This window comes from Hemiscyllium ocellatum, chromosome 32, assembly GCF_020745735.1.
Source record: "Hemiscyllium ocellatum isolate sHemOce1 chromosome 32, sHemOce1.pat.X.cur, whole genome shotgun sequence".
Taxonomy (NCBI): domain Eukaryota; kingdom Metazoa; phylum Chordata; class Chondrichthyes; order Orectolobiformes; family Hemiscylliidae; genus Hemiscyllium; species Hemiscyllium ocellatum.
In genome coordinates, this window is record NC_083432.1 from 4904561 (window position 1) to 4924271 (window position 19711).

Here is a 19711-nt window from a genome sequence, read left to right on the forward strand (position 1 = left end):
CAGATTGCATTTTTTTAATCTGCCAGCTCTGATTGAGCAATGATCCATGACCTTACATTTGTTTCGATGAATATGTCATCACCTCAGGCCTCAAGAAGTTCAGGTTTTATTGGTTGAGAAACTGTTTGCATCATGCCTGAAGTTAAACAAAAAGACAAAAAGTCCAGCTCACCTCTGTGTGGATGTGTGTGGAATTGTGCTCAGCATCCACTTCCTCATAGATTCCTTTCACAGAATCGCTAAATACCTGGTTCAATTTCTAACACAGTGAGTATGCCTCAATGTAAAATGTGCAGCTTTTGTTTTGTTGCTTGGTACCAGAATGCTTTCCTGTGATTGCTAGAGTCATTGGGGCAGACCTCGGTGCAATTAGGCGAAAGTGAGCACTACAGATGCTGGCGATCAGAGTTGACGTGTGTGGTGCTGGAAAAACACAGCCGGTCAGGTACCATCCGAGGAGCAGGAGAATTAACGTTTCGAGCAAAACCCTTCATCAGGAATGAGGGGGCTGAGAGATAAATGGAGAGGGGTGGGGCTGAAAGGAAGGTAGCTGGGAAGGCAATAAAGAGATGAAGTTGGGGTGAAGATGATAGGTCGAAGAGTAGAGTGGAGCAGTAGGTGGGAAGGAAGATGGACAGGTCAAGAGGGCAGCGCCGAGTTGAAAGGTTGAATCTGTGATAAGGTGGGGACATACGCACTGACCAACCCCACCACCCCGTGGCCAAACACTTTAACTTCCCCTCCCACTCCACCAAAGACATGCTGGTCCTGGGCCACCTCCATCACTAAACCTTTACCACCTGACCCCTGGAGAATGAACGCTTTATCTTCCACCTTGGGAACCTCCAACCACACTGGATTAATGTGGATTTCACCAATTTCCTCATTTACCCCCACCTTCTCCCAGATCCAACCTTCCAACTCGGCATCACCCTCTTGACCTGTCCTACCTATCCATCTTCTTTCCCACCTATAACAGAGCAGACTCGAGGGGCCGAATTGCCTGTGCATGCACTTTAGTTCTTGTGTTCTTATGTTTGTTTTAACTTCCTTAATTTTTTAGGATGAATCATAAGTCATAGTTGTCAAGCACGAAACCAGACCCTTTGGTCTAATTCGTCCATGTATCCTAACTGAACTAGTCCCATTTGTCTGCATTTGGCTCATATCTGTGAAAACCGTTCCTATTCAAATACCTGTCCAAATATCTTTTGAATATTGTAATTGTACTTGCCTCTACCACTTCCTCTGGCAGCTCATTCCATAAATGTACTCCCCTCTGTTGAAATAAATTGTCCCTCCAGTCCCTTTGAAATCTTTCCCCTCTCACCTTGAACCTATGGCCTCTACCCCAGGGGAGAAGACCTCAACTGTTCACCCTATCCACCCTCCTCATGATTTTATATACCTCTTTAATGGTCACCTGTCAACCATCAATGCTCCAGAGGAAAAGGTCCCAGCCTATTCAACTTTGCTTAGAATGCAAACCGTCCAGTCCCAGCAACATTCTTGTAAATTTTTCGGGAACCTTTCTTGTTTGACAACATCCATCCTACAGCAGGTTGGCCAGAATGGAAAGCAGTGTTCCCTTTATCACAAAATGTTCTTCAATCTCTCAATTCGAATCTGATGACACAAGTTGGATATCATCGCTGAGTTTGGTTCTTTTGAAGCTGATGGTGGCATTACCATTGTAAGAATCCATTTACCTTGTTTTTATTATTGATGTTTACAATGATTTCTCCTGCCCTTGAATATTTTATATGTTCCAGAAATAACACATTGTTGGGAAAAAAGGACCCTTGTGTGTTATTTGCCTCCTTGCTGCCCAAGGCCTGCTGTGTCTGATCAACCAGTTGTTTAACAGCAAGTGAAGCAGCTACAAAACGCACAGTGCTCAATGCAGTTAATTTTACTTGAGCTCAGCGAGACTGGAGTAAAGATCCAGGTATTCATGTCCTAAATCTAAAACAGAAAACTTCTTTCCAGAACGCCAGAATAGTGGCGAAAGCAGTCAGTGAATCAAGCTGATCCCAGCAGCAATGAAGAACAGGTCTTTGGGGAATGGAGAATTAAGCAAGGTCCTAAACAATTTAACCAATCTGCCTTATCACTATCAACCTTTTAGCGTCAAAGGCCCCTACCTCTCATTTCCTCCACCATATCCCTTCACAAACAGTAGTGAAAGAATACAAGCACTCCGATTTGACCTGTCATCTGTCAGAGAACCATCTCGTTGTAGCTGTGATAAAGGCATATGGGCTCAGGCTAAGGACATTGAAAGAGAGATTGACAGTGAATCCTGATTATTGCAGGCATGCTGCAGGCCAGGAGAATCCTTTCTTTCTACCTCACATTTGCCACTAAGACGTGTCCATCAGAGCTAGTGATACGCCAAGGAACCTGCCCAATCACACTGCAAAAGATCCCTCTGCAGTGAGAATCTGCATGTGTGCAGACACTATATCTGAGACTCCTCTAATCAGCTCAGTACACACAGGAAACTATAATTTATAGATAACTGCTAATGGATCAGATTGCAGGTTCCTGATTGGGAAACTCTGCTGTAAAGAAACAAACTGAAAGTAAACGGAAAGAAGCAAGCAAACTAACTTCAAGAGCAGATTAACCAGTAACGTGAGAGGGAACCTGAAAACCTTTGTCAACATACAAATAAGATCGTGGTCTCTTATGGTGCATTGGCAGTGTCCCTATGACTGAGCTAGGAGGTCAGTGTTCAAGTCCTACTTGGTTCAGTGGTGTGTCATGGCATATCTGAAATGTTGATTTAAAAATAAATTTTAAAAATGAGGTTTCTGTGACATAGTGTTTGTGCCCTTATTTCTGGGCCAAAAGGTCCAGATTTAGGTCCCACCTGATCTAGAGATGTTTCATAACATGTCTGAGCAGATTGAGTTAAATAACTAAGTAAAGTATAGTCAAAGAGGGAGGGTTCGTTTTGAGACCAGAAAAATTAGCTGAAGTACTAAATTAATGTGTGGCTTTAATCTTCATTCAGAATTGATGTTGCTGAAGTTACCATAAAAAAGAAGTGTGTAAATAAAATGGGCATACTGAAAAGTTTGGTAGCACTCAAAACTGAGTGTTGTTGGGCCAAATGGGATGCATCTTAAGTTGCTAAGTGAAGTGAAAGGAGAGATTGTAAAGGCTCTGACACAACTTTCTGAGCCCCATTGGATATAGGAATGGTGCCAAAAGGATCAGAAGACTGCAATTTTTTTAAAATCAGTAAACAGAAAGGCCGTGAGGAATAAAGCCATCAGCCTGTAATAGTGGGAAAATCTCTGAGACAATAATTTGAAACAAAATTATTTGTCACTTGGAAAAATATGCTTAGAAACAACAATCAGCTTGAATTTATTAGAAGCAAATCACATTTGAGTAAATTGAAATATGGAGAGGATTAATGAAGATAATGTTTGTTTGTGTTTCACATACTTGTTAATAAAATCCATGTGATGATAAAAGCAGGGGTTGTAATGAAACCACAGCTCTTTTTAAAATTTATTAATGATCTGAGCTTGAATATGTAGAGCAAAATTTTAATGTTGACAGATGAAACAAAAAATAAATGTTGTCGAACTAAACAGATTAGAGTCTGTGGATATATACCAAATTAACACAATTATATAATGGCTTTGTTTTCTCCACTTAAATAATCTCAAGCCTCACGTTTGTTTCTTGCCCCATTGTCATACCCTTTTGTTTTGCACTTAATCACAAAATCTCTTCTATTTTTCAAAGTAGCAAAAGCATTTCCCATTGTTCTTTTCTCTCCCCTGTCTCTGCCCATCCTTAAAAACTGTTACATCTCAAAATTTTACCAGCTCAGGCAAAAGATTATCAACTGAAATTTTGATCCAGATGCTGCAGAACTGATTTCAATTGTTTTGCTTTCAAAGTTGTTGTGTTGAAGTTGCTGGATCTGTTTCCAAGCCTTCCTTGCAATGGCCTCAAAGCCTGGAAGAATTCTAATAAAGGTGCTGCTTCTACCTGAACGTCAAAGTAATCGGAAGGAAATGTAGTTTCTGTCCTCTGAACATTTTAGCTTTCCTAAAACATTAATTGTAAAAGAAACTTTAACCCCTCAGTAGCTTGCAACAAGTTTCATTGTACAACGCATGAGCTCTGCTGATCTCCCAAAGTTGTCTGCTTTGATTGGTTTTAGTGTCTATAATATTGGCTTATAATTTGTATGTTAAATTTTTCTGGGAATAGCTTTCATTGAGAACATTTTTTTTGTTATTGAATCATTGCAGGAGCTCTTCTAACTCGTGGCCTGCATTACCATCAGGTTTATTCCCTTTGTGTTTAAACCATTGTCACCGAAAGGTTAAAGGTCCTTTGTCTAACAAAATCCCCCAAAATAAGTTTACAATTTTGACCCCGGGCTATCTTCTTGGATTTCCCTGCAATGTCCAACAACTAATAATATTTTTAAAAAGTATTATTTGTACAGTAAAATCAAACAAACAACCGCAGATGCTGGAGATGTGAAGCAACCAAAACCAGAAATTGCTAGAGAAACTCAGCAGGTCTGAAGAAGAGTCACAGAACTTGAAATATTAACTCTACTTTCTCTCCACAATGTTTCCAGAGCTCCTGAGTATGTCCAATTTCTGGTTTTATCATTTATACAATGTTTGTAGAAAGCTTGTGTTAATGTCAATGTAATGTTACGTTCCTGCAGATCTACGAACCCCAGAGCAGTACGGAAAACTCCATTTCAGGCAGCTGCCAGTCTTTGGATAGGAGAGCAGAAAGGTTAGTGCAGGCTATGATGAAATCTGTTTTATCTTTGTGTTCTTGTAATTTTGCTGTTGTGGATAATGGCACTTGGGTTAACGGGAATTTATAACAATCCAAGCACAGCATGTTCCGTTGGTTACTATGTTCAATTCTGCTTAGCCTTTGGGCGGGACTCTGTTGGGATATTTTAATAGATAACCTGGGTATGTTCATAGCAGTTAATGAATACTGTAGTTAGTTAGGAGCAGGAGTCGGAGGTACCACACAGTTGAAGTGCTGTTGTTAGCTCTGAGGAACCAGAGGCACAGTGAAGCCCTGGGAGTTGTTTGGTTGCACTGTGCCATTGCAACTCAAACCCACCAGGTAATGGAAGGTCACTGGCTGAATGCTTCTGGGCGCTTTGAACTCGTGAAAATCCTGGAGCACTTAAAAGTACAGTGGAGTGAAAAGAAAGATGACTGCCAGAAAGTAGGTATTTGAGCAGTGGCAAACTACTGTTACCAGGAGTTGTATATCAGTGAATTAATTGGACAAAGGAATATTCATGAGTCAGAGTTGAGCTCGAGTATGGCTTTGTGCATCCACAGGGATTCTGTCTCCGGAGACTGAACAAGAAAGAGATGAGCAGTTACTGCAGCAGTCTAAGTTGGAGTTGTTTTCTTTTAGGGAAATCAGAGGCTACACCTTTGTAAGAGAAGAGCAGGAATAGTTTGTGAGGGAGACCATGTTTCACAGAATTTTTGTGACATTCTATTTTCATTGACATCTTGGTGGGTTGCTGAGAAATTCATGGGAAATGTCTTAGTTGAATCTGCCATTTGATGTGCAGTTTGTGGTATGTTTGACCAGAGTTAGCCTGTTGATTCATGCTTATCTCGTTAATTTTGAATGTTAGAGTGTAAGATAATTGGCGTTTGTCGTTTACTTTGACTTCCGCACAGTAACATTTTCTTCTATTTGTTTAAAAACTGTGGAATCGATGAATAAGATAACTGGGATTTCAAATTTTGTTTGCATTAACAAAAGGTAGCGGTCACTAATCAGATTTGTAACCAAATCAGGGATCTTGACTGCGACCTTAACCTAAATTTGGAGCCTGGCCTTAGATCATAGCGAGGCACAGAGGTCTGTTCTCTTTATCCGGTTCTGTAAGCCTTTCAAACAACTAGTTTTGTAGTTGAGACAGTGACTGTAATTTCCTGGGTTCAATGTGCGATCACTCCAATAAATATAGTCCAGTGGTGAAGGTAGAAGTGGAGACTTTCCTGATGATCTCAGTACACCAAGTTAAAATCAGCCCACGTTCTCCCTTCTACTCACTGTTTATCTGTTGATAAGTTTCAGGGATTGGTTTCAGCTGTGATTATTGACTATCTGGCCTATTCCCAAGTTGGAATACCCTCCTGATACTTACTGCTTAAGTTTACATATGAAGCACAAACACCTGAAGAAAGTGTCAGAGGCTGATCCATGTATAACTTCATTCTGGCTCGAATCCAGAAATGAAAAGCTAGGATGGAAAACAAAAGAGGAGGGAAACATGTACAAATACTTGGAATATGGACCTGAAGTGGCATAACCTACAAGGCTAACTTAGTAACAGCTGGCACAGACACAGCCAGATGGTTTCTTCAGCACCATAAATTTTCAATGCTTCTTACTCATTTCGGGAACATTTCTGTGGGCCATTTAGAAAAGAGCAAGTTGTAACTTTTTCCAAAGGGAAACTGTTTCAGTTCAGCAACATAGAACAGTTGGAGTTGTCTTTCCTGATTAATGCCTACCAATATGCTGACAGAGTGATCCCAACTGGAAGTTTGACCATGACTACAGTCCATGCCACTTAATATTTACCTGTCTCAATGGTGGTCAGTGTTGATCAATGACACCACAGCAAACACATGTGCCTTATTGCATCTCCAAGGCTTTCGCTCATGACTATTCCTTGCAATCAGACTTGCCGAGTTCAGTTTTCCAGCAAAGGGAGGCAAGGTTTTTTGCATTGATATCCACATTATATGAGAAATAGCAATAATCTGATCAGCCACCATGCTGTGGCTGACAATATTAACTAATTCTTTTCAAAATTTCAGTCCGTCATATCGAAAATCCCGTATGTCCAGAGCACAGAGTTATCCTGACAACAGACAGCTGTACCTGGGTGAGTTTGATGGTCATCTCATGAACGATTTATTTTCTGATATTATAGAAGTCTTTCACTGCCATTTCAAAGGTTTCACTGTAAACATGCGGAATTGCCCGTAGTGGTAGGTAAGGGGTAAATGTAGGGGTATGGGTGGGTTGCACTTAGGTGGGTCGGTGTGGACTTGTTGGGCCGAAGGGCCTGTTTCCACAATGTAAGTAATCTAATCTAAATAATAATAATTCAGAACAGATTGAGTAGAAGCTGTCCAGAGTTAAAGCAATAGGTTTTCACCATGCCTTTTTGATTAGGAAAACCTTGATTTGATTCCACTCCCAGTGCAGTCACAAAGATGGCCCATCATGGCAAAAGGAAGTTGTATTGGCATAAAGGACAAACAGGTGTCTGTTCTGTTAAAAGTGTGCTTAAGATCCTTAACAGGATGTTGAGAGGAGTTCAAAAAAATACTTGGCTAAGCAGGCAATCTGTAGGCCACAGTGTGGCCAGCCAAAGGGTGCTTTGTAACACGACCACCATCTGTTCAAAATACAGGTCAGTGTGGCTGGAAGACTAGGAAAGGAGTTTCCCCTCCAATCAGAGGACCTGGCTGGGGGTGAGGGACGCAGCGCGGGGGAGGTGGGAACTGGGCGGGAGTAAGGGACACAGTGGGGGATGGAGAGGGGGGGAGATCCGGGGTAGGGGGGGTTGGTGGGATGGGGCACAGCGCGGGGAAGGCGGGGGTGCTGAATGGGGGACAGGGCGTAGGAGGCTGGGGTTTGGAGGTGAGGGATAGAGGGGGAGGGAGGGAACGTGGGCACATTGAGGGGAGGGTAGTGAGGGAAATGTAAATGACTGGGAGGTGAGGGAGTGTGTGAGCCAGCAGCTGGGTAGGAGTGTGTATTGTGTTGAGCTTTTTAAGCCCCTGAATGCTGAGGGTTTTTCATGGCAATGGGCAGCAAACTGAAAATCAAGGACAGTGCACAATTTACACCCATCCGAGTTTAAACAGGAGTGTTCAAGTCCACTGTCACACATGGCACTATAACACAAGAGTTTAGTTACAGACTTCATCGTACTGCGCTCTAGGTCCTGGCTGACAAGAAACAAACTGAAATCTTCCCAATGCAGCCTAATTTATGAACTTAATCGCAGGAGTTACAAAAATTCACCGAAAGGTCAAGCCATTAATATTGCGGGGCAGATGATTGGTCTTGGTTATGTATTGTTGAGTGCAATGTTTTTTCACAGCGAATGGCCTGACCCTCACTTTGCAAAACACTTAGAGTTATAGAAATGTACAGCACATAAACAGCCCCTTCATCCATACCAACTAGATACCCTAAATTAATCTAGTCGTGTTTAGCCCATATTCTTCTAAGCCCTACCTGTTGATATACCCATCCAGATGCCTTTTCAATGCTGTAATTGTACCAGCCTCTACCACTTCCTCTGGCTGCACATTCCATGCATGTACCACCCTCTGCGTGGAAAAAGTTGCCCCTTGGGTCCCTTTTATATCTTTCCCCTCTTACCCTAGACCTATGCCCTCTGCTTCTGGACTTCCTGACCCCAGGGAAAAGACCTAGTCTATTTACCCTATCCATGCCCTTCATAATTTTGTAAACCTCTCTAAGGTTGCCCCTCAGTCTCCGATGCTCCAGGGAAAACAGCCCCAGCCTGCTCAGCCTCTCCCTGTAGCTTAAACCCTCCAATACTGGCAACATCCTTGTAAATCTTTTCTGAACCCTTTCAAGTTTCACAACATCCTTCCTATAGGAAGGGAGACAAGAATTGCAAACAATATTCAAAAAGTGGTCTAACTAATGTCCTGTACAGCTGTGACATAGCCTCCCAACTCCTGTACTAAATGCTCTGACCAATAAAGGCAAGCATACTGAACGCCGCCTTCATTATCTTGTCTACCTGCGACTCCACTTTCAAAGAACCGTGAGCCTGCACTCCAAGGTCTCTATGTTCAGCAACACTCCTCAGGACCTTACCATTAAGTGTATAAGTCCTGTCCTGATTTGCCTTTCCAAAATGCAGCACCTCACATTTATCTGAATTAAACTCCATCTGCCACTCCTCAGCCCATTGGCCCATCTGATCAAGACCCCATTGTAATCTGAGGTAACCACCTTCGCTGTCCAGCACACCTCCAATTTTGGTGTTATCTGCAATGTACTTAACTATACCTCCTATGTTCACATCCAAATCATTTCTATAAATGATTAAAAAAAAACAATGGACCCAGCACCAATCCTTGTGGTTCTATAACAGAATGAAGGGTTTATGTACAGGGAGCCACGCTGAAACAAGTGATAGTCCTCTGAGTAATTTGGCAGAAAATGAACAAATGGGGAAACGTTTATGTTGCACAGAAAAAGTGAATGATTTCTATATGTATTCTTTATCTATTCAATACATTGCATGTTAAGTATGATTCAACTTCAAAGAGATTTGGCTAAATTGTCTACTATCTTAACATTTTGCTAAGTCCCCTGACTTGTTTCTTTTTTCAGACCGTGAGAACCATGTCTATGATAAGGCTGGAAAAGGGGGCACCTATCCCCGACAGTTCCATGTGCCTGTCCACCAGAAAGATTATGGTGATGGTGAGTATGCTGTAGATTGCATATGTAGGAGTTATGTCGTTTGCCGTGTCAAGTGGTTATAAAAGATCCAATTGCACTATCCTAAAAGTTAACATGAAAATTCTTTCCAGTGTCCTGGTCAGCATTTGTTCCTCAAGCATCATCTCACAATCAGATCAAAGGAGCAGCAGCAGGCCATTCAGCCCATTCAAGCCTGCTCTCTCATTCAGTGAGATCATGGCTGATCTGATAGTTCTCAACTCCACTTTCCTGCTTTTTTTTTTAGAGCACCCTCGGTTCCCTATCTGATATTTTAAAGATATCTACCTCTGTCTTGACAATCCTGTACGGTAAAAAAAAATTCCACAGATTCATAGCCATCAGAAGAAATTCCTCCTCATCTCTGGTTATTATTGCATTGCTGTGATTAAGAGCTTTTTGTTTGCATATTGATCGTACAATGCTTTGTCGTATCTTAAATCATGAAAGGTGCTGTATCAATGATCTTAGTTCTTTTACTACCTCAGCACATTCTTGATGCATGCAGCTTGACTTTTTAAATAGTGTAGTTTCAGTTAGGGTTCTGACCTACATGAATGTTTTCACTAAGGCAGGGAGATGACAGTCAGGAGCAGGGTTGCACCTTAGCCTCAGTCACCTGGGTGAAGCCAGGTGCTGCAGGAGCAGCAGTACTAATTTCTGGGATGAAGGGGGTTTCCATGATGAAAGGTAGACAAGTTGAACTTGTATTGCTAGACTTTAAAAGAATGAGAGGTGCTCTTCAAACATGAGATATTGAGAAGCCGTGACTGCAGTGGATGCAGAAAGGATATTCCCCCTTTGAGAGAGACCCGAACTAGGGGGCAGTTTAAAAACAAAAGGTCTCCTACTTAAGTCAGAGATGGAGATTCTTTTTTGAGAGTCATTAGGCTGTCTATTTCTCTTTCCCAAAGATTAATGAGGGCTGGGTTGTCGATTATTTTTAGGGTTCAATTAGATTCTTGACTGAGCAGGATTCAAAGGGGAGAGGTGTAGACAAGAAAGTAGTGACCGCAATCAGGTCACTGTGATCATATCCAATGACAGAGTAGGTTTGAGGATCTGTGTGATCTCCTTTTCCTAATTTGCATTTTCAGATGTCCTACCTGTCTGCCTGAGATCAATCACTTCAGGACAGTCTGAAGATTGAACCTCAGCCCGTTTCTTTCTTCATGGAATGGGGTTGTACCATAGCTATCATTTCCGTGCTGAATCAGCTTTGAAGTTTAAAGTGAATAAATGTGCCAGTGCTTGCATTCAGAGTTGCAGCTGCCAATGTTAACCGCGGTTCGATGAGATCAAATCACTTATCACCCCAGGATTACTGGAGAGTGATGATAAACTAGAATCCACCATATTTGCTCCATGTACCAAGGCTGTTGAAGACTGCTGTTGATCTGAAGGTGTAGCAACAGACAGTTTGCTTTATTAGTACCTGTGACATAGTTTCATTCAGGCCAACTTTGATAACTGGCCACTGCTGAGTTATCACATTTCAGCTGAGGCAGAAATTGAGGTACTTACAGCTAACTTGAGTTCTTGCTCCCAAGCGCTAAGTGAGGTGGGGCTCAGGATGGTTGTGACGTCTTATTAGGGTTAATAAACTTCCAAAACTGCCACTGAAATGTGAATGAGGTCCTGGGAACACTGGCTCATGTTGAAATGATAATGATTCAAATCCCTTCAAGAGGGAGAAAAGGCAGTGCTTGGGAGTAAGAGATACTTGAGCCTAATGCACAATCCAAGGACTGCAAGGCAGCTGACATGTAGCGTGAATCTTACCTGTTGTTAGTTTTAGAAAATTAAGTGCAAGACTTCAGCCTCCTTGACGGTTATTTATTTTGTTCTTCAGGACGGAGAACCTTCCCAAGGATTCGCCGACAGCAGGGGAACCTGTTCACCCTCGTCCCCTCCAGCAGGTCACTGAGTACAAATGGGGAGAACATGGGTTTGGCTCAGTACATGGACAGCAGGGGGAGAATTCGCAGTGGTGACATCGAAAATACACTCTCAGTACAAGAGAGGAATGTTCCCACTAAATGTAGGTCGATCTTTATTTTACTGTTGTAATTTTGGGCCCTTTGCAAGTGCATTGTCAGTCCTGCATGTGATCAAGTTTGTTTCAGTATCTTCATTAGGCATTTCCTTGCATCCACACACTGCACTAACTAACATGAGGGCAGTGGCACAAGGGTGCAGCAGGACCTGTGAAGTGTGGACTTGCAGCAAGTCAAAGTATTTCTTTCCAGAAAGACTGAGCGCAAACTGGTGACAGAATTGAATCGGCAAATATTACAAAAGTGGAACAAACTATTCAGCCTGCCCTTTGAAGGATTATGCACTTGCTCTATCATTTGATCCACTTTTTGTTTTGAAACTATTATGTCTTTAATTCCACCCCTGTTTCAGGAGGAACATTCCATGACCCCGTAACTCCAAGCAGAAAACATAATTGAATATCTAGCATCATATTTATTATTAAAAATCACACAACACCAGTTTATAGTCCAACAGGTTTATTTTGGAAGTACATGCTTTTGGATGCTGTTCCTTCTGTGTCTGATAGAATTTAAATTCACTCCCTGATGAAGGAGCAGCATCCAAAAGCTGGTGTTTCCAAATAAACCCTGTTGGACTATAACCTGGTGTTATGTGATTTTTACCTTTGTCCACCCCAGTCCAACACCAGCACCTCCACATCATGTTTATTATTGATAAACCTGTGTTGTTGATTACTATAAATATGTTTCCCTTACTTATCTGATGGCACTTGATAATATTCGGCACTCTTATAAAATCATAGAGTATCACAGCACAGAAAGAGGCCCTTTGGCCCATCATGCCTCCTTGTGGTGATCAAGCACCTATCCAATCCCAATTTCCAACACTTGGTCCATTGCTTTGGATGCTATGGCATTTCAAGCATTTGTCTAAAAACTTTTCAAATGTTCTAATGATTCATGCCACTGCCACCCTTTTCGAAAGTGAGTTCCATATACCACCACTACCACACCGCAACCCCCACTCCACACACCCCCACTCCACACACACCCCCACTCCACACACACCCCCACTCCACACACACCCCCACACACACACACCCCCACGCACACACACACCCACACACACCATCTGAATGAAAGAAAAAAATTCTTCTTAATTCCTCTAAACCTCCCGCCTTTTAGCTTAAGTCTTTGCTTCTGGTAGTGAAGTCCGAGCCAAAAAGCAAATACTTATTCCTATTCCCCCTATCAATGCTCTTAGTAAGTTTATACTCCTCAATCAGGTCTCCTCCTCCTCCTGCTCAAAGGAAAACAATCCAAGTCTGCATTGTGTCTCTCTTCATAGTCGCAATACTTCAGTCCAGGCAACATCCTGATGAATCTCCTCTGCATCCTCTCCTGCTAATGTCCTCTCTTCTGATTTAGAAGAGCCTCAGTTTTCTGTAGTATCTCCTCATAGCCAAAGACTCCTTATCCTTAATACCATGCTGACTCCGGTTCATGGCCGTAATAGCCTTCCGACAGCGGGTAGCCTAAAATTAAACTGATTTCTAATCACTTTCTCAGTCATTGATATTGATATTCTCTCTTTTCTTTTGCCTTATAAGATTCTGCCTATAAAATATCAAGTCTTGCTTTTTTTATTGGAAGTGTTAGCTACTTAACCTTCTACGTTGTACGTGTGAATCCTAATGAGTGTCCATACCTCCACTCCATTTAGTGAGCCATTCCTAGCTGTTGTTTGTCCTCCGCTCACATTGACCCATTAGAATTACTTCTAAATCATCCTTTTTTAAAAATAGAATTCCTGCAGTGTGGCAACATGCCCTTCGGCCCAACAAGTTCACACTGACCCTCCGAAGAGTAACCCACCCAGACCCATTCTCCTAAACTTACACCTGATGTACCTACCCTACACATCCCTGAACGCTCTGGGCAATTTAGCATGTACCGAACCTGCACATCTTTGGATTGTGGGAGGAAACCGGAACACGCAGAGGAAATCCACACGGACATGGGGAGAATGTGCAAACTCCACGCAGACAGTCACCCGAGGCTGGAATTGCTGTGAGACGCTGTGCTAACCACTGAGCCACCGTGTCGTCCCAAACTGTTGCCAACCTATTGATTCGTATGTCTTCCTTAATATTAGATCTTATCATTTATCTCTCTTTATACTTCTAGTTGATTATGATTAGATTCCCTACAGTGTGGAAACAGGCCTTTTGGCCCAGCCAATCCACACTGAGCCTCCGAAGAGCAACCCACCCAGACCCATTTCCCTCTGACTAATGCACCTAACACTACGTGCAATTTAGCATGGCCAATTCACCTGACCTGCACATCTTTGGACTGTGGGAGGAAACCAGAGCACCCGGAGGAAACCCAGACACAGGGAGAATGTGCAAACTCCACAGAGTCGCCCAAACCTGATGCTGAGAGGCAGCAGTGCTAACCACTGAGCCACTGTGACACCCTTCACCTATGTTATTGCTGATGTTGTGAGAATTAGATAAAAAGTCTTTAATTTTACTAATCCTCCTAACTTGTTGATGCGCTGTTGTCCTTAGAGTCTCTTTTCCTTCCTGACTGACTTTGCTTGTACTATGTTGCTATATTACCTCAATATTTCTCTTTATAATCAATAATTCACCCTTCACTGGAACAAACTGCCTCAAGTCCAAACCTACAGCCCTGGTTATACACTTTGCTTGGACATAATTCCAGCCTTGCCAAATTGGAGACCATGCCAGTGGCAAGTTTCCTTTTACCCAACTATAAGACATAGGAGCAGAAATTAGGCCATTCAGCCCATTGAGACTGCCTGCCATTCAGTCATGGCTGATAAGTTTCTCAACCTCGTTCTCCTGGTTTCTCCTCGTAACCCTCGATACTCAGGAACCTATCTATCTCAGTCTTAAATATACTCCATGACCTGTTCCTCTACAGCCTTCTGTGGCAGTGAATTCCATAGATTCACCGCTCTCTGGCTGAAGAAGGTTCTCCTTATCTAAAAGGTTGTAAAAGGTCTTCCCTTCGCTCTAAGGCTATGCTCTTAGACCCTAGTCCCTACTACCAATGGAAATATCTTCCCAACATCTACGCTGTCAGGTATTCTGTTTGTTTCAATTAGATTCCCCCCATCCTTCTAAACTCAGAGTATAAATCCTGAGTCCTTAAACATGCCTCACATGTTAAGCTTTCCACTCCTAGGGCTATTCTCATGAACCTCCTCTGAACACACTCCAGGGCCAGTACATCCTTTCTGAGATATGGGGCCAGAAACTGTGCACAATTCTCCAAATATGGTCTGACCACAGCCTTATGGAAACTCTGAGGAAGGGTCACTCAGCCTGAAATATTATCTCTAATTTCTGTCCACAGATGCTACCAAACCTGCTGAGCTTTTCAAGTAATTTGTTTTTGTTTCTGATTTTCAGCATCTGCAGTATTTAGTTTTTTATTGCTAATGTAACACCCTTACTTAAGAAGAGGAGGCAGACAAAACCAAGTAACTATAGACCAGTTATTTGAATATCAGTCATTGGCGATATGTTAGCGTCTGTTATAAAGAATGTGTAGAGCATTAAGCAGGTTGATAAAGGGGAACTAGTGGATGTAATAAATTTGGATTTCCAAAGGCCTTTGATGGGGCACTGCATGTAAGGCTACTTTGGAAGAAACGAGCCAAGATGGCAGGGGGAAAATAAATGAGTATGGATAGAAAATCATCTGGTTATCAGAAGTCAGAGAGTTAGAATGAGGAGAGCATTTTCAAGATGGCAACCAATAATTAGTGAAATACAGGGGGTTCATTGTTGGGGCTATAATTATTTGCAATATATATTAATGACATGAGTGAGGAAAGTCAATATACTAATGTTACATTTGCCAATGACACAAAAATAAGTGGGTAGGCAAGTAATGCAGATGACATCAAGAGTCTGTAGAGAAATATATGTTGGCTAAATTAGTTGGTAGGTCAGGTCTGGATAATTGTGGCTGTTCTGGGGTGGGGGAGGTGACCAGTGTGAGTACTTGAGATGTCAGTTCACAATTGGGAGTTAGAGCAACTTTTTAATTCATCCAGTCTTGCTTGGATAATGAGTGAAGTAAACCAAACCCTCTGAAGTCTCCAACTCTTAACTCTGTTTCAGGAGGTTCCATGTACGGAATAATTACCCATTAGATACTTGAGCTTCCTATTCAGTTTCCAGTGCTTTGAGACCTCATCATAGTCTTAATGCACATTTTCCAGGATATGACCAGTTTCTGAATGTTTGGAGACAGAGAGATCTGGGCCTTTGTCCCCAGGTGTGTTATGGATAGAACGTGGGAGGCTGAACAGGACAGCATTCAAATAACGCAGCGTGGTGGCTCAGTGGTTAGCTCTGCTACCTCACAGCGCCAGGGACCTGGGTTCAATTCCAGCCTTGGATAACTGCCACATTCTCCCCGTGTCTGCATGGGTTTCCTCCGGGTGCTCCAGTTTCCTCAACAGTTCACAGATGTGCAGGTTAGGTGAATTTTTCAGGAATGTGTAGATTACGTGCATTAGTCAGGAGAAATGTAGTCAAGAGTAATAGGCTAAGGAAGTGGGTCTGGGTAGGATACTCTTTGTACGGTTAGCGTGGACTTGTTGGGCTGAATGGCCTGTTTCTGCCCTGTAGGGATTCTATGTAATTCACATTGATATACTTATAGGGAGGTTGCAATGGTTGTGTTGTGGTAATATGACTGAACTAATCATTCTAGAGCTACAGGCTAAGGTCAAAGAGGCAGGGGTTCAAATCCCACCATGACAGATGGTGAAATTTGAATTTAAAACTAATCTAATGACAGCCATGTAACCATTACCAATTAATAATCAGTTAATGTTGCCCATAGTCCCAAAGGACCACAGGTTGCTCTGTCATTAGACAGAGGGGTATCTGGTTGTGTGTGTAACTTTAGGATTATTTTTCCAATGTATTACCCTTTCAAAAAGTTTTTGTTTTGACCAGGAAGTCTCCAGTTTTCTGATAAACTGATCTCAGTGGATTAGGGACAGTAGGGAAACTGGCTGCACCTACACTCGATATCAGCACAGAGAGGTGATGCTGGAGTAAATTTCTCGATTATTGGTCTATGTCAAATATGGGATTATATTTTGGGAAAAGTAATGCTCTGTCTGCCAACATTCCACATCCTGCACTTATTAACACAGTGACACTCGAGTGAAACTAAGAGTATGCCTTAGCAACTGCACCTTCGTACAGTACGATGTATAAAAGCAGGAAGAGACCTTTTTCCCCTTGATGAAGGGAGTTAAATGGGAGGAGGTTGGGGCTGGGGGGAAGGTAGATGTGGTCGGGTAGAGGGAGGGGAAATGAGGAAACTGAAGTCCACATTGATGCCATTGGGTTGAGGGTCCCGAGGTGCAAGATGAGGCGTTCTTCCTCCAGTTTCAACCTTCCAGCTCAGCACCATCCTCATGACCTGTCCCATCTGTCAATCTTCCTTTCCACCTATCTGTGACACCTCCCCTCCGACCTATCACCATTACCTCTGCCTCCATCCACCTATTGCACTCTCAGCTACCTTGCCCCCAGCCCCAACCTCCTCCCATTTCGCTCTCCAACCCCAAGGATCCCAGCCCCATTCCTGATGAAGCGCTTTTGCCCGAAACGTTGATTCTCCTACTCCCTGGATGCTGCCTGACCTGCTGCGCTTTTCTAGCGCCAGTCATAAAGTTCTGGGGTAAGTGGGTTTAGATGGTTGCTTTTGACCAGCTGTGATTCTAAAAGGTTTACCAGACCAACACGTGCTTTATGAAGAAAGGTTAGACCAGCTAAGCATTTTTATCCTCTGGACTTTAGATATTGCAGTGACTTTGTTGAACATACAAGATCATGCGAGGTTTTAAAAGAGGAGATGTGGAGGGATTGTTTCTTGAGAGAATCTAGAATTGGGAGTCATTATTTAAAAATTATTTAAAGCAGATGAGGCAATTTTTTTTCTTTTCTCTCTGAGAGCCATGAGTCTTTGAAAATCTGTCCCTGAAATGTGGTGGAAGCAGACACCTTGTTTATTTTTAAGACCGAGGTGATAGGTTGTTGTTCAGGAGTAGGGCAAAAGCTTCGAGGTGGGTGCAAATGTGAATGTAAGGTTAGAACCCGATCAGCCATGATCTAATTAAATGGCGCAGCAGCCGTGGGATACCATGTAGTCTTCTCCTTTTTGATGTTCATATGAATAAAATGTGAAGAAGAAAAAGGGAGTACTGCTGAAATATTACGAGGGAGTTCAGGAATGAGGGCCTGCAGCAATTTATGATTTGTGCCTGTACATAGTTTATATTAGATTAGATTACTTACAGTGTGGAAACAGGCCCTTCGGCCCAACAAGTCCACACCGACCCGCCGAAGCGCAACCCACCCATACCCCTACATTTACCCCTTACCTAACACTACGGGCAATTTAGCATGGCCAATTCACCTGACCCGCACATCTTTGGACTGTGGGAGGAAACCGGAGCACCCGGAGGAAACCCACGCAGACACGGGAAGAACATGCAAACTCCACACAGTCAGTCGCCTGAGGTGGGAATTGAACCCAGGTCCCTGGTGCTGTGAGGCAGCAGTGCTAACCACTGTGCCACCGTGCCGCCCACGTGTTTAATAGTTTAATATTTACCTCAATGCAACCAAAAAGCAAAACAAAAGATTTAGTGAAGTATTTAATTCAGTAGCATCATCAAATTAAATATTGTGAACTGCAAAATATTGTCTGTGGAATGATTGAGCATCATAATTATGCAATAAGTGAATTAACAGAGAGATTTATAGAACATAAAACATTTCAGGGCAGTACACACCCATCGGTCCTCGATGTTGCGCCGACCTGTGAAAATAATCTGATGCCCATCTGAACTACACCATTTCTTTGTTATCCATATGTATGTCCAATGATCATTTAAAATCCCTTAACATCGGCGAATCTACTACTGTTGCAGGCAGGCCATTCCACGCCTCTACTACTCTGAGTGAAGAAACTACCCCTGATATCTGTCCTATATATATCACCACTCAATGTAAAGCTATGTCCCCTCATGTTAGCCTTCACCATCTGAGGAACAAGGCTCTCACTGTCCACCTATCTAACCCTCTGATTATCTTATACGTCTTGATTAGGTCACTTCTCAACCCTTTTCTCTCCAACAAAAACAGCCTCAAATCCCTCAGTCTTTCCTCGTAAGACTTTCCCTCCATACCAGGCAACATCCCGGTAAATCTCCTCTCAACCCTTTCCAAAGCTTTCACATCCTTCATATAATGTGGTGACCAGAACTGGACACAATACTCCGGGTGTGGCCGCATCAGTGTCTTGTACAGCTGAAGCATGACCTGGTGGCTCTGAAACTCAATCCCCCGACCAATAAACGCCAACATACTATATATCGCCGTAACAACACTATCAACCTGGGTGGCAACTATCAGGGATTTATGCATCAGGATACCGAGATCTCTCTGTCCATCTACACTGCCAAGAATTTTACCATTAGCCCAGTACTCTGCATTCCTGTTACTTCTTCCAAAGTGAACTACCTCACACCTTTCCGCATTAAACTTCATTTGCCACCTCCCCGCCCAGCTCTGCATGTTATCTATGTCCCCGTGTAACCCACAACATCCTTTGGCACCACCCACAATTCTGCCTATCTTGGTGTCATCTGTAAATTTACTAACCCATCCTTCTACGCCCTTATCCAGATCATTTATAAAAATGACAAACAGCAGTGGCCCCAAAACAGATCCTTGTGGCACACCACTGGTAACTAAACTCTAGGATGAACATTTCTCATCAACCACCACCCTGTGTCTTTCAGCTAGCCAATTTCTGATCCAAACCGATAAATCACCTTCAATCCCAAAACTCCATATTTTGTGCAATAGCCTACCATGTGGAACCTTATCAAACACCACATGAACCGCTTTCCCCTCATCCACCTGTTTGGTCACCTTCTCGAAGAACTCAATAAGGTTAGTGAGGCATGACCTAACCTTCACCAGACCATGTTGACTATCCCTAATCAAATTATTCCTTTCTATTCCTATCTCTTATAATCTTTTCCAACACCTTACCCTCAACCGAAGTGAGGCTCACTGGCCTATAATTACCAG

General features: G+C 42.7%; 1 protein-coding gene across 1 annotated transcript in view; it reads left to right on the forward strand.

The window, feature by feature from the left end:
• map3k3 (mitogen-activated protein kinase kinase kinase 3) overlaps positions 1-19711 on the forward strand; it is a 154376-nt gene that overhangs the window by 91278 nt on the left and 43387 nt on the right. Inside the window, exons 9-12 of the mRNA XM_060849071.1 lie at positions 4712-4785; positions 6864-6931; positions 9436-9528; positions 11399-11587. Coding sequence (XP_060705054.1) covers positions 4712-4785; positions 6864-6931; positions 9436-9528; positions 11399-11587 — 424 coding nt within the window. The remainder of the gene's footprint in view (positions 1-4711; positions 4786-6863; positions 6932-9435; positions 9529-11398; positions 11588-19711) is intronic.